Raw genomic sequence first — 12558 nt, forward strand, 5'->3', positions numbered from 1 at the left:
GAAGATCAATCTTGAAGGTGTTTCGTCGACCTTAAGGTGAAACAATATTCTAAAGGGGAGGGGAGAACAACGGCAACAAGTAAACATTCGTAAAGTTAGATATGGATAAACTCAAAAGCATTTCCTTGACGAAGAAGGCAATCATTGCGACATCTGGTATTGCAGCAATATCAATTGGTGCTTACTTTTTGTACCGGAGGCTTAGGAGAGGAGAGAATGGTGCGCAATTCTTGGTTCTATTCAGTTTGATCCTAACAAAATCCTTTTAGCAACTATTTGGAGCCGGGGTGGTGTGGAGCCGCCGAAAATAGACAAGTGGTAAAATAGGAGAATCCGGTCTCAGGCAGAAAATAGACAAGTCCCTAAAATATCAATTTTTTTAAAAACACTAATTTATTAAGTTGTTTTCAGGAGCTAGATAGCATTAGATAGCGGTTTTTACGATTTAGAACAACATTTTAGGCCTTGATAGGAATTCAACAGTTTTAAAAACGAGATTCTCTAATGTTACTACTAGCAGACGAAGTCTTATCGTAAAACTACCCTGTCATTTTAAGTCAAAATTATAAATCAATCTTTTTCTTGTTATACTTGATTGAATTTGACAATAAACGTTAAATATTTTATAAAAAAACAAACGAAAACAGACCTTCCTTTGGCTGGCCTCCGTTAGCTGCTTTTGTCATCCCTCTGAAGGATCCAAATTACCGCGCGGAAAAAATTACCGTTCATGATAACCAAACATTGTATCATTACATCAACATTAAAGCCAGCATATTTAAATATCGCTACCCAAGCAATAATTTGAAGCTAATCGTACTTCCATTCTTCCTTGCTTGCATTTCCCCCGGATAAATTCATACATTTTAGCACGGATCTCCGTGGCTCCGAGCAGGCAGAAAATAGACAAGCCGGCTCCGACTTTTAACGCAAAAAGTTATTTGCAGAATTTCTTCATACCTCGCTGTGTTTTCCAGTCTGATAGAGTTTTTTAGCAATTCTTTACAGCATTTACGTCTAGAAAAACCTTTTTATTTATTTCAAACGAAATATTGCCATGTGTTCTAGCACGACTCCGACTTTTTGTTCGCTCTTAGAATTGACAAGGTCAAACGTTGAAAACCTGAACATGTATCTTGACCCCAGGTGTAAATGCAGCATTTATCCAAGAATTGATATGTTATTAACGTTTTGATGCATTTCCCCCGGAGAAATTCATACATTTTAGCACGGATCTCCGTGGCTCCGAGCAGGCAGAAAATAGACAAGCCGGCTCCGACTTTTAACGCAAAAAGTTATTTGCAGAATTTCTTCATACCTCGCTGTGTTTTCCAGTCTGATAGAGTTTTTTAGCAATTCTTTACAGCATTTACGTCTAGAAAAACCTTTTTATTTATTTCAAACGAAATATTGCCATGTGTTCTAGCACGACTCCGACTTTTTGTTCGCTCTTAGAATTGACAAGGTCAAACGTTGAAAACCTGAACATGTATCTTGACCCCAGGTGTAAATGCAGCATTTATCCAAGAATTGATATGTTATTAACGTTTTGATGCATTTCCCCCGGAGAAATTCATACATTTTAGCACGGATCTCCGTGGCTCCGAGCAGGCAGAAAATAGACAAGCCGGCTCCGACTTTTAACGCAAAAAGTTATTTGCAGAATTTCTTCATACCTCGCTGTGATTTCCATTCTAATCGAGTTTTTAAGCAATTCTTTGCAACATTTACGTCTAGAACAACCTTTTAATTTATTTCAAACAAAATATTGTCATGTTTTCTAGCATGGCTCCGACTTTTTGTTCGCTCTTAGAATAGACGAGGTCAAACGTTCAAAACCTGAACATATACCTTTACCCCTGGTGTAAATGCAGCATTTATCCAAGAATTGATAAGTTATAAATGTTTTGATGCACTTCCCCCGAAGAAATGCGTAGATTTTAGGACGGATCTCCGTGGCTCCGAGCAGGCAGAAAATGGACAAGCCGGCTCCGACTTTTAACACAAAATGTTATTTGCAGATTTTCTTCTCACCTCGCTGTGATTTCCATTCTAATCGAGTTTTTAAGCAATTCTTTGCAACATTTACGTCTAGAACAACCTTTTAATTTATTTCAAACAAAATATTGTCATGTTTTCTAGCATGGCTCCGACTTTTTGTTCGCTCTTAGAATAGACGAGGTCAAACGTTGAAAACCTGAACATATACCTTTACCCCTGGTGTAAATGCAGCATTTATCCAAGAATTGATAAGTTATAAATGTTTTGATGCACTGCCCTCGAAGAAATGCGTAGATTTTAGCACGGATCTCCGTGGCTCCGAGCAGGCAGAAAATGGACAAGCCGGCTCCGACTTTTAACACAAAGTGTTATTTGCAGATTTTCTTCTCACCTCGCTGTGATTTCCATTCTAATCGAGTTTTTAAGCAATTCTTTGCAACATTTACGTCTAGAACAACCTTTTAATTTATTTCAAACAAAATATTGTCATGTTTTCTAGCATGGCTCCGACTTTTTGTTCGCTCTTAGAATAGACGAGGTCAAACGTTCAAAACCTGAACATATACCTTTACCCCTGGTGTAAATGCAGCATTTATCCAAGAATTGATAAGTTATAAATGTTTTGATGCACTGCCCTCGAAGAAATGCGTAGATTTTAGGACGGATCTCCGTGGCTCCGAGCAGGCAGAAAATAGACAAGCCGGCTCCGACTTTTAACACAAAATGTTATTTGCAGATTTTCTTCTCACCTCGCTGTGATTTCCATTCTAATCGAGTTTTTAAGCAATTCTTTGCAACATTTACGTCTAGAACAACCTTTTAATTTATTTCAAACAAAATATTGTCATGTTTTCTAGCATGGCTCCGACTTTTTGTTCGCTCTTAGAATAGACGAGGTCAAACGTTCAAAACCTGAACATATACCTTTACCCCTGGTGTAAATGCAGCATTTATCCAAGAATTGATAAGTTATAAATGTTTTGATGCACTGCCCTCGAAGAAATGCGTAGATTTTAGGACGGATCTCCGTGGCTCCGAGCAGGCAGAAAATAGACAAGCCGGCTCCGACTTTTAACACAAAATGTTATTTGCAGATTTTCTTCTCACCTCGCTGTGATTTCCATTCTAATCGAGTTTTTAAGCAATTCTTTGCAACATTTACGTCTAGAACAACCTTTTAATTTATTTCAAACAAAATATTGTCATGTTTTCTAGCTTGGCTCCGACTTTCTGTTCGCTCTTAGAATAGACGAGGTCAAACGTTCAAAACCTGAACATATACCTTTACCCCTGGTGTAAATGCAGCATTTATCCAAGAATTGATAAGTTATAAATGTTTTGATGCACTGCCCTCGAAGAAATGCGTAGATTTTAGGACGGATCTCCGTGGCTCCGAGCAGGCAGAAAATAGACAAGCCGGCTCCGACTTTTAACACAAAATGTTATTTGCAGATTTTCTTCTCACCTCGCTGTGATTTCCATTCTAATCGAGTTTTTAAGCAATTCTTTGCAACATTTACGTCTAGAACAACCTTTTAATTTATTTCAAACAAAATATTGTCATGTTTTCTAGCATGGCTCCGACTTTTTGTTCGCTCTTAGAATAGACGAGGTCAAACGTTCAAAACCTGAACATATACCTTTACCCCTGGTGTAAATGCAGCATTTATCCCTGGTGTAAATGTTTGCATCTTTCTACGCCATTTTGTAAAAAATCATGTAGCAATTGGCTCATTCTGTGATGCGATACAAGAAATTTTTGATTCTCGCGTAGACTCGAGCAAAGTCATAAATGCATACATTCATTTTGAATCGCTTAGTCAAAGACATTACGAGTTTTTCTGCATAAGGTGTGGATACTACCCTACTATACTGGTAGGTGATTTGAACCGAAAAGTGGCTTTTAAGTATAAAGCTTCAAATGAAAATCTACCAGATGAAAGTGAAGATGATTATGTGAACTGTGTGGACTTTTGGGAAAACGTAGGAAAAGACATATTGAGTAAAGGGTTTATTGGCAGAAGCTTTAAAGGGCTGTTAATGGAACCGAAATTATCATTTTGGGCCCCCTACATTGGAGCCGATACTCGGTCTGGTCATTTCGTCGTTAATAGTGAACATAGAAAAATTCGTAGAGACAACGGTGAACCTGAGTCAGATTGTCGAGAACTGTCGGAAGAACGATTAATTGAGCATCTTTGTGAAAGTAAGCTTCCAGATATAAGAAAATTAGCACGTGAGGCAAATGTAAGCGCCATTGGATCGAAGTTTGATATAATTAACAGAATTAAAACTGCTCTTGGGAAAGATAAAGGAGGCTTTAATAAAATTTTTAAACAACGATTTGGGTTTTCAGGAGGCTGGCTAACAATGGCTTGCAAACATGGCGTAATTTACGCGATAAAGTTCCTCCTTAGAGCTGAGAGTCCGAGAGACTATATTGACGTTTTAAGGAGTCTGAAATTCAAACCCAATATTTTTATTTGCGACATGGCGCATATAATTGCATCACATGGAAACAATTTTGAGAGCGATTTCTTTTTCCCAAACGAAGGAAGGGTTGCCGAACCATCACAAGAAAATGTTCGTCTTGCTTTAAATGGGCATTTAGAAATATCCTTTCCATGGTTAGATCGGAACGAGGAGGCTGGTGAAGATGTTGATGGGTCTGAGGGGCACCCAGTCACCGAAAGTAACATTCATTTAGCCCTTTTTGATAGATTCCACGAATCCAATACAAATAAGGAAGTCGAAGCCCTGAGGCGGATAGGATGTGTAAGAGAACTTCGTGGCAAGATCAACAGTGAAGTTGTTGAGCAATTACATAATGTTTTCAATAGAAATAAGCACTTTCTTAATCAGATGACCCCAACAAACCATATATTTCTTTTTAAATCAATAATAGATTTGCATAACGAAAAATTGAATCATACTTTCGCCGAAAGAAAAGGAGATGAAACAAATTTGGTTCTAAATTTAGACTCCCTAGGAAGGGCAACTTTTGGACACAACTTCACTGATGATGTTGACAATACCAGTAGCTGGTCGTTCATGAAGACCGAAAAAACTATGAACAGTATCCATTCTATGGACATAGCACCTGAGAATGCACAGAATGCATTCAGTGAGCACCATGCCCTAATTTCTTTGCAGTCGAAAAATTCTACGTTGTGTGATAAAAGAACGGTGTACCGTTCGTTGTCGATTGATGACCAAAATTGTATCGACACGAACTCAGATTCGGGGGCCTCGGTTTTGTCACCAGGAGTTTGCGATCCTACTGTTAGTATTTTAAGACATCCAGAAACAGAAAAGGTATCGAAATCATTTTCATGCTCCTCTGCCTTATCAACATCATTACCACCAAAAATTGATTATTGCGTGGAAAAAAATAATCTTAATAACCTCAGAAGTGACGACACTAGTGACCAAAGCGAGTATTGGGTTCAAAACTTGAAGCTGGGGTATCACGAGAAAGCTTTATTGGAAATGCGAGGGTCTTTATCAATAACAATTGTAGATGCTGCTTCAACTTTAATGCATTCGGAATTTTCAGAGTTTTACGGACTAGACAGCGTATCTAGGTTGTCAGATTGTGTTGGGGATGGTCGCCTATTCATTCAAATAGTACCTTTAAAGCAAAGTAGAACTGGACAGACTACATGGGCGGTATTGTCAAATGTTTTTTCGATAAAAGGTTCTGTTGATCTTTATGATTCTTCAACAAGGTCGTATTATGTACATGAAAAAAGAGAAGTGCGTTATCATGTGTCCCTTGAAGTGTTTGCTGCCAAACTCCTAAGGACAACCTCGAAGCAATTTCAGATCAACGTTGTTAAAGTAACGAAAGTTAATAAGATGGCACAGACGGGCGTTGCCGCTATTTTTCATGCACTTTGTCTGTGTAGAAAGCTAGATCCTAGAAGGATACATTATCAGTACCAACAATTAAGAAGGCTCTTATTAGAAAGTTTAGAAAATGAGTCTTTCGACAATGTATCTATAAGTTCATCTCCGGGACCAATTCCAAAAGCCCTGTTCGAAATAAATGTACGACTTTACTGCCACTGTAATATGCCCTACACCAAGGAACCTATGACTAAATGTTGTGTTTGCGATTCATGGTTTCACAATCGTTGCGAAACAGGTCTTTTTAAAGAAGAGAATTGGAAATGCTGTAATTGTAGCAAAAACCAAGAGCCGTCTAAAAGCAAAGGAAAGAGACAAAAATTGTATTTATAAGCTTTACATAGCTGTATAGTACTTATGCTCTAATGTTAGAATTAGCAGCTGAGATATAGTTGTAAATAAGACGTAACAGTATAATACAAAATAAGCATAATAATAATGATGTTGTAGTATAATAAAACATATCTTGTAGTTTTCTCGTCTGCTATCTGCCTATCTTATCAACCACTACATGCCTATCTTAACAGTGAAAGAAAACAAAAAGTCAGAGCCGGCCTGTCCTTTTTCTGGAACCAGGCCAGAAAAAAGGCAAGATCTTGTTTTAAGCAAGTAAATGTTGCAAAGAATTGCTTAAAAAACTCGATTAGAATGGAAATCACAGCGAGGTGAGAAGAAAATCTGCAAATAACATTTTGTGTTAAAAGTCGGAGCCGGCTTGTCTATTTTCTGCCTGCTCGGAGCCACGGAGATCCGTCCTAAAATCTACGCATTTCTTCGAGGGCAGTGCATCAAAACATTTATAACTTATCAATTCTTGGATAAATGCTGCATTTACACCAGGGGTAAAGGTATATGTTCAGGTTTTGAACGTTTGACCTCGTCTATTCTAAGAGCGAACAGAAAGTCGGAGCCAAGCTAGAAAACATGACAATATTTTGTTTGAAATAAATTAAAAGGTTGTTCTAGACGTAAATGTTGCAAAGAATTGCTTAAAAACTCGATTAGAATGGAAATCACAGCGAGGTGAGAAGAAAATCTGCAAATAACACTTTGTGTTAAAAGTCGGAGCCGGCTTGTCCATTTTCTGCCTGCTCGGAGCCACGGAGATCCGTCCTAAAATGTATGAATTTCTCCGGGGGAAATGCATCAAAACGTTAATAACATATCAATTCTTGGATAAATGCTGCATTTACACCTGGGGTCAAGATACATGTTCAGGTTTTCAACGTTTGACCTTGTCAATTCTAAGAGCGAACAAAAAGTCGGAGTCGTGCTAGAACACATGGCAATATTTCGTTTGAAATAAATAAAAAGGTTTTTCTAGACGTAAATGCTGTAAAGAATTGCTAAAAAACTCTATCAGACTGGAAAACACAGCGAGGTATGAAGAAATTCTGCAAATAACTTTTTGCGTTAAAAGTCGGAGCCGGCTTGTCTATTTTCTGCCTGCTCGGAGCCACGGAGATCCGTGCTAAAATGTATGAATTTCTCCGGGGGAAATGCATCAAAACGTTAATAACATATCAATTCTTGGATAAATGCTGCATTTACACCTGGGGTCAAGATACATGTTCAGGTTTTCAACGTTTGACCTTGTCAATTCTAAGAGCGAACAAAAAGTCGGAGTCGTGCTAGAACACATGGCAATATTTCGTTTGAAATAAATAAAAAGGTTTTTCTAGACGTAAATGCTGTAAAGAATTGCTAAAAAACTCTATCAGACTGGAAAACACAGCGAGGTATGAAGAAATTCTGCAAATAACTTTTTGCGTTAAAAGTCGGAGCCGGCTTGTCTATTTTCTGCCTGCTCGGAGCCACGGAGATCCGTGCTAAAATGTATGAATTTCTCCGGGGGAAATGCATCAAAACGTTAATAACATATCAATTCTTGGATAAATGCTGCATTTACACCTGGGGTCAAGATACATGTTCAGGTTTTCAACGTTTGACCTTGTCAATTCTAAGAGCGAACAAAAAGTCGGAGTCGTGCTAGAACACATGGCAATATTTCGTTTGAAATAAATAAAAAGGTTTTTCTAGACGTAAATGCTGTAAAGAATTGCTAAAAAACTCTATCAGACTGGAAAACACAGCGAGGTATGAAGAAATTCTGCAAATAACTTTTTGCGTTAAAAGTCGGAGCCGGCTTGTCTATTTTCTGCCTGCTCGGAGCCACGGAGATCCGTGCTAAAATGTATGAATTTCTCCGGGGGAAATGCAAGCACGGAAGAATGGAAGTACGATTAGCTTCAAATTGTTGCTTGGGTAGCGATATTTAAATATGCTGGCTTTAATGTTGATGTAATGATACAATGTTTGGTTATCATGAACGGTAATTTTTTCCGCGCGGTAATTTGGATCCTTCAGAGGGATGACAAAAGCAGCTAACGGAGGCCAGCCAAAGGAAGGTCTGTTTTCGTTTGTTTTTTTATAAAATATTGAACGTTTATTGTCAAATTCAATCAAGTATAACAAGAAAAAGATTTATTTATAATTTTGACTTAAAATGACAGGGTTATTTTTGCGATAAGACTTCGTCTGCTAGTAGTTACATTAGAGAATCTCGTTTTTAAAACTGTTGAATTCCTATCAAGGCCTAAAATGTTGTTCTAAATCGTAAAAACCGCTATCTAATGCTATTCAGCTCCTTAAAACAACTTAATAAATTAGTATTTTTAAAAAAATTGATATTTTAGGGACTTGTCTATTTTCTGCCTGAGACCGGATTCTCCTATTTTACCACTTGTCTATTTTCGGCGGCTCCGGGCCACCACTGATGACTATTTGTTTGAAACAGTGTGCAGGTTTTAAATTTGGGTATCAATAATGTTGATATCCTTTATTGAAATTTAATACCACAACCGTGCAAATTGTATAAATAATATTTCTACGTTTTTGTGAAAAATTAGTGTAGCTTATTTTAGGATACATAACTTTATTTGTGTCATTTCTACACTTCTACATCGATACTGAGCAGGACCGAGTATCGGTATAATGCTCAGAGTGCAATAAGAAATAATGAAATAATACTTTAATGGATAAAAAATGCTAGAAGATGCCACTGATCAATGATTAGATTGAACATTTACATGTCAAATGAGAAGCTGTATTTTTGTTTGTCGGCAAGACCGATTCAAAAGGGACTGAAAATTAAATGGAACATTGAGAGGGCATTGTGGTAATAGATTTGTCAGTGGTATCTATGAATTAATGCAGGTGAAAATTAATGATAAAAGTTACATGTTATAATAGAAAGGAAATTAAATCTAAAATACAGTCCTTTGACCTGTCTATGAATACCGTGCGTCCTTGGATTAACAACGTTTATGTTCTTCAGTTCAATTTCTTTCTGAAGCTTCCTCTTAAATGTCTAATCTTTAAGTTGCCTGTATTCAATTGGTAACATGTTCCAACATCTAACAGTTCTTGGGAAAAATGAATACAAATATGTGTTGGTATTAGGTGTTGATCCCAATGGTGATTGGGGTGTGGCTGTATCTCAGATTTCCCAATATTTGTGAAAATTTTGAATTTATAATTCTTCCTTAACGATTTAGGAACAATTAGTGGAATCAGAAAACTGATCAAAACGTGAAAGGTTCCTTGAAAGGGTTATGATAAGTCCATGCACTGAATCAATTTACAAGAAAACAAGAAAACAAACTAACTGCTAAGCAATGCATTGCAAAAATTCAATGTAAATGTAATATGTAATCAATTGAAGAATAATTCATAAAGTAGATAAACTTTAAGCAATGTATGTTGTACATTTATAAAAAAGAATGCCAAGAATAAAAAAATGTAGATTCCACAACCAAATATGTCTTGGAATCAGCATTTAAAAAATAATTTGGCAAGCAAGAGCTAATTTTTAAAAGCTAATTTTTATCAGTTATAGCTGTTATATTAATTGTTGCAGTTTTGTGTTGATTAAAATGTCCATCTTAGTTGAACTTAGGATAATATTTTTTTTTTAAATTAAAAAAATTAGTTGAATGTCCTATCTATACGCAATTATAAACTAATGTTGCACCTCCAATATGAGGCTCACAAAATCAAGACTTGGGGCATGAATAGAACTTTTTAAATTCACCAGTTGTGAATTTAATTCACCTAATCTTTTTAAATTCATCAGTTGTGAACAAAACTTTTTTCAGCTTGACTGCATCACTAAAAGGAAATAAGCATTACATCTCAACAACATGCAACAGCAAGCTGATAACCATAAATAGTGCATTACCTGGATAGCACTTGTATTCTCAGTTGCTTTGCTCATATTTCACACAAAAGAGTTTATCAGAAACAAAACGAATTCACTTCCTATAATAATTGCAAAGCTTACTTCTAAGTAGGCCTAAATTACTCTTAGGATAGATGTACACTGCAAATAGGCTGCCCCCTTATTATGATGGGTAAAAAATGAAAACAAAGTTCAGGTCAATTAATAGTGCAGATTTAATGTTTCTTCCAGATTTGGCAGAAAAAAGGCCAAAAAAGCAAATTGTTACTGACCACCAGCCAACTGAAAATTTTGATGAATATGAAGCTGCAAGTGGCAAAAAAGTTCTTGTTCTTGGATTAGAAAAGTCAGGCAAATCCTGTCTCTTGGCTGCCATGTTAAATGAACAAGCACAAAAGGAATACCAACCAACCCTTGGTTTCAATGTTATCTGCATAACAAACATCAATAAAAGACTTGATATTATGGAAAGTATGTATACTTTTTGTGTATTATTATTTTTTTTAACTTTTTTATCAGCATATGGTTTATTCTAGTAGTTTTTGTGTCTTTGATGTTAGTACTAAGGTGAAAATTTGTTGTTAATTTTCATGCATTCAAAAATTCTGTATTTTCATATACTCAAGTAATTTCCTTAAAGCCTAAAATAGTTAAAATAGAAGACATTTGAAGATATAAATTTATCTAAACTTTAATTTGTTTTCTAGTTGGTGGGTCAGCAAGGTACAAGGAGTATTGGGACAGATTTGTCAATGGTACAGATTTGCTTGTATATGTTATTGACTCTTCAAATACCAGCTCACTTTCAGACACCTTAGTTGCCTTAGAAGATACATTAAAACTAGAAGCCTTATTGGACATTCCTGTTATCATAGTGTTTAGTAAAAGAGATAAAGACACTTCCGTTCCCATCAGTGATTTGATTAGCCAAATAAAACAAAAAGAGTTTGAAAATGAAAGATTTCAGTATGCAACAGTGCAAGTTCAATGTGGAGGAGCACCATCAACCGAAGGTGTTGAGAATTTGCAGGAACAGATGACACAGTTATGCTGAATTCATAGTTCTTCTTAGCACTCGCATAATTACACTGCATTCGTCTTTTTATGTATATTTTAAGCATATTTGAGGCACATTTTACAAATTTTGCAACATTGTGTTAGAAAACTCTGTAATGATTTTTTGGGCATAAACTAACACTGAAAAGTTTATATGTAGAAATTTTCTTCAATATTCTCTATATTCTGAATAAAGCTTTCTACAAAATTGGATAGTTTATTCATGTGTTTCAGAATTATAACAAGCAATACATTAATTTTTTGAAAAAAGATTTACACAAGGTAACTCACCAAGGAAGTTTTATTATAATAATTTTGATTTGATTTAAATAAATTGACAAACCTAAGAGCCCCTGCTACAAGTTCAAGAGTAAATTTTTCAAATTTTCTTAAAGGTTTTGTTTGTGATTTGATTTAAATTGATTTAAGATATCTTGACAACTTAAGTTTATTTATTTTCTAATAATAGGGATTTCAAGCCAAAATGCAATGGTTAGTTTCCCTTGGAAGGTGCTTTATCCAGCTCCTTTATTTCTGGTATAAAAGTCGATGATTTCAGATGAAAATTTTATTCAGAATTAAACCTTCAATTAAAACAACTTGTTTGCATATGTTCCAAAAAGTTTGGCACTACCATAAAAAAATCTGTTGTTTTGCTCAATACAACACATTAGGGAAGGGATGGAACCAAAAACAACCAAGAATCTTTTATCTACTTTCTCATATCACTTTTAAATGAATATTTTCCGATTAGAGGAAATATCGAAGGTTTTTTTTTGAAGTGGATGGTAGTGTCATATTACTTAAACTATGCTGTAGTTTTTGTTGGGAGTTTTGTTGGGAATAGATTGTTTGAAAAAGCGAATTTCGGTACGTGAGGTAGACTTGTACATGGGGGAAGGAGGAAGTTTCTTAAGAGATTTTACATTTTTTGCTTAATTTGTAGAGCACTACTGTAGCGTTTCACAAAAAGTAAGTAGAAATGTCTTACCAGATTTGTCTTTCTGTTCTTTTTCTTTTCTTTGTTTTTTCTTCAAAGGAATGACACACATGACAATGAAAATTAGACAATAAACGATGCTAAAAATGGTTACAGGGAAATAGTAAAGTTGGGCATACTGACGTATAATTGCAAGAGCACTGAAACAGCTATTCGATAATGCAAAGCGAATGTTTCCAGTAAGCCTTCCTTGAGCATAAAGTGACACATTTCTATATCTGGGTTTGGTACTAAGTCCGAAGACATGGTATTATTAAAAACGTTTTATTACCTTAACACTAAGAAAACGATTTTTGGTCATTGAAAGATTCTCCACACACGACTTGCACCAGGAAACCTCCATTAACGAACG

At 35.8% G+C, this 12558-nt stretch overlaps 1 protein-coding gene across 1 annotated transcript; it reads left to right on the forward strand.

Moving 5' to 3' along the window:
• Window positions 1–30: 30 nt before the first annotated feature.
• On the forward strand, window positions 31–12196 carry LOC135696451 (ADP-ribosylation factor-like protein 3). The gene is made up of 3 exons (XM_065215844.2): window positions 31–219; window positions 10382–10621; window positions 10858–12196. Exons 1-3 carry the CDS (start codon window positions 102–104, stop codon window positions 11202–11204), a joined length of 705 nt encoding a protein of 234 aa, XP_065071916.2. The 5' UTR covers window positions 31–101; the 3' UTR covers window positions 11205–12196.
• The last annotated feature ends 362 nt before the right edge of the window (window positions 12197–12558 follow it).

The sequence above is a fragment of the Rhopilema esculentum genome, chromosome 14 (genome assembly GCF_057945365.1).
Source record: "Rhopilema esculentum isolate cy_ngs chromosome 14, ASM5794536v1, whole genome shotgun sequence".
NCBI classification, from domain to species: domain Eukaryota; kingdom Metazoa; phylum Cnidaria; class Scyphozoa; order Rhizostomeae; family Rhizostomatidae; genus Rhopilema; species Rhopilema esculentum.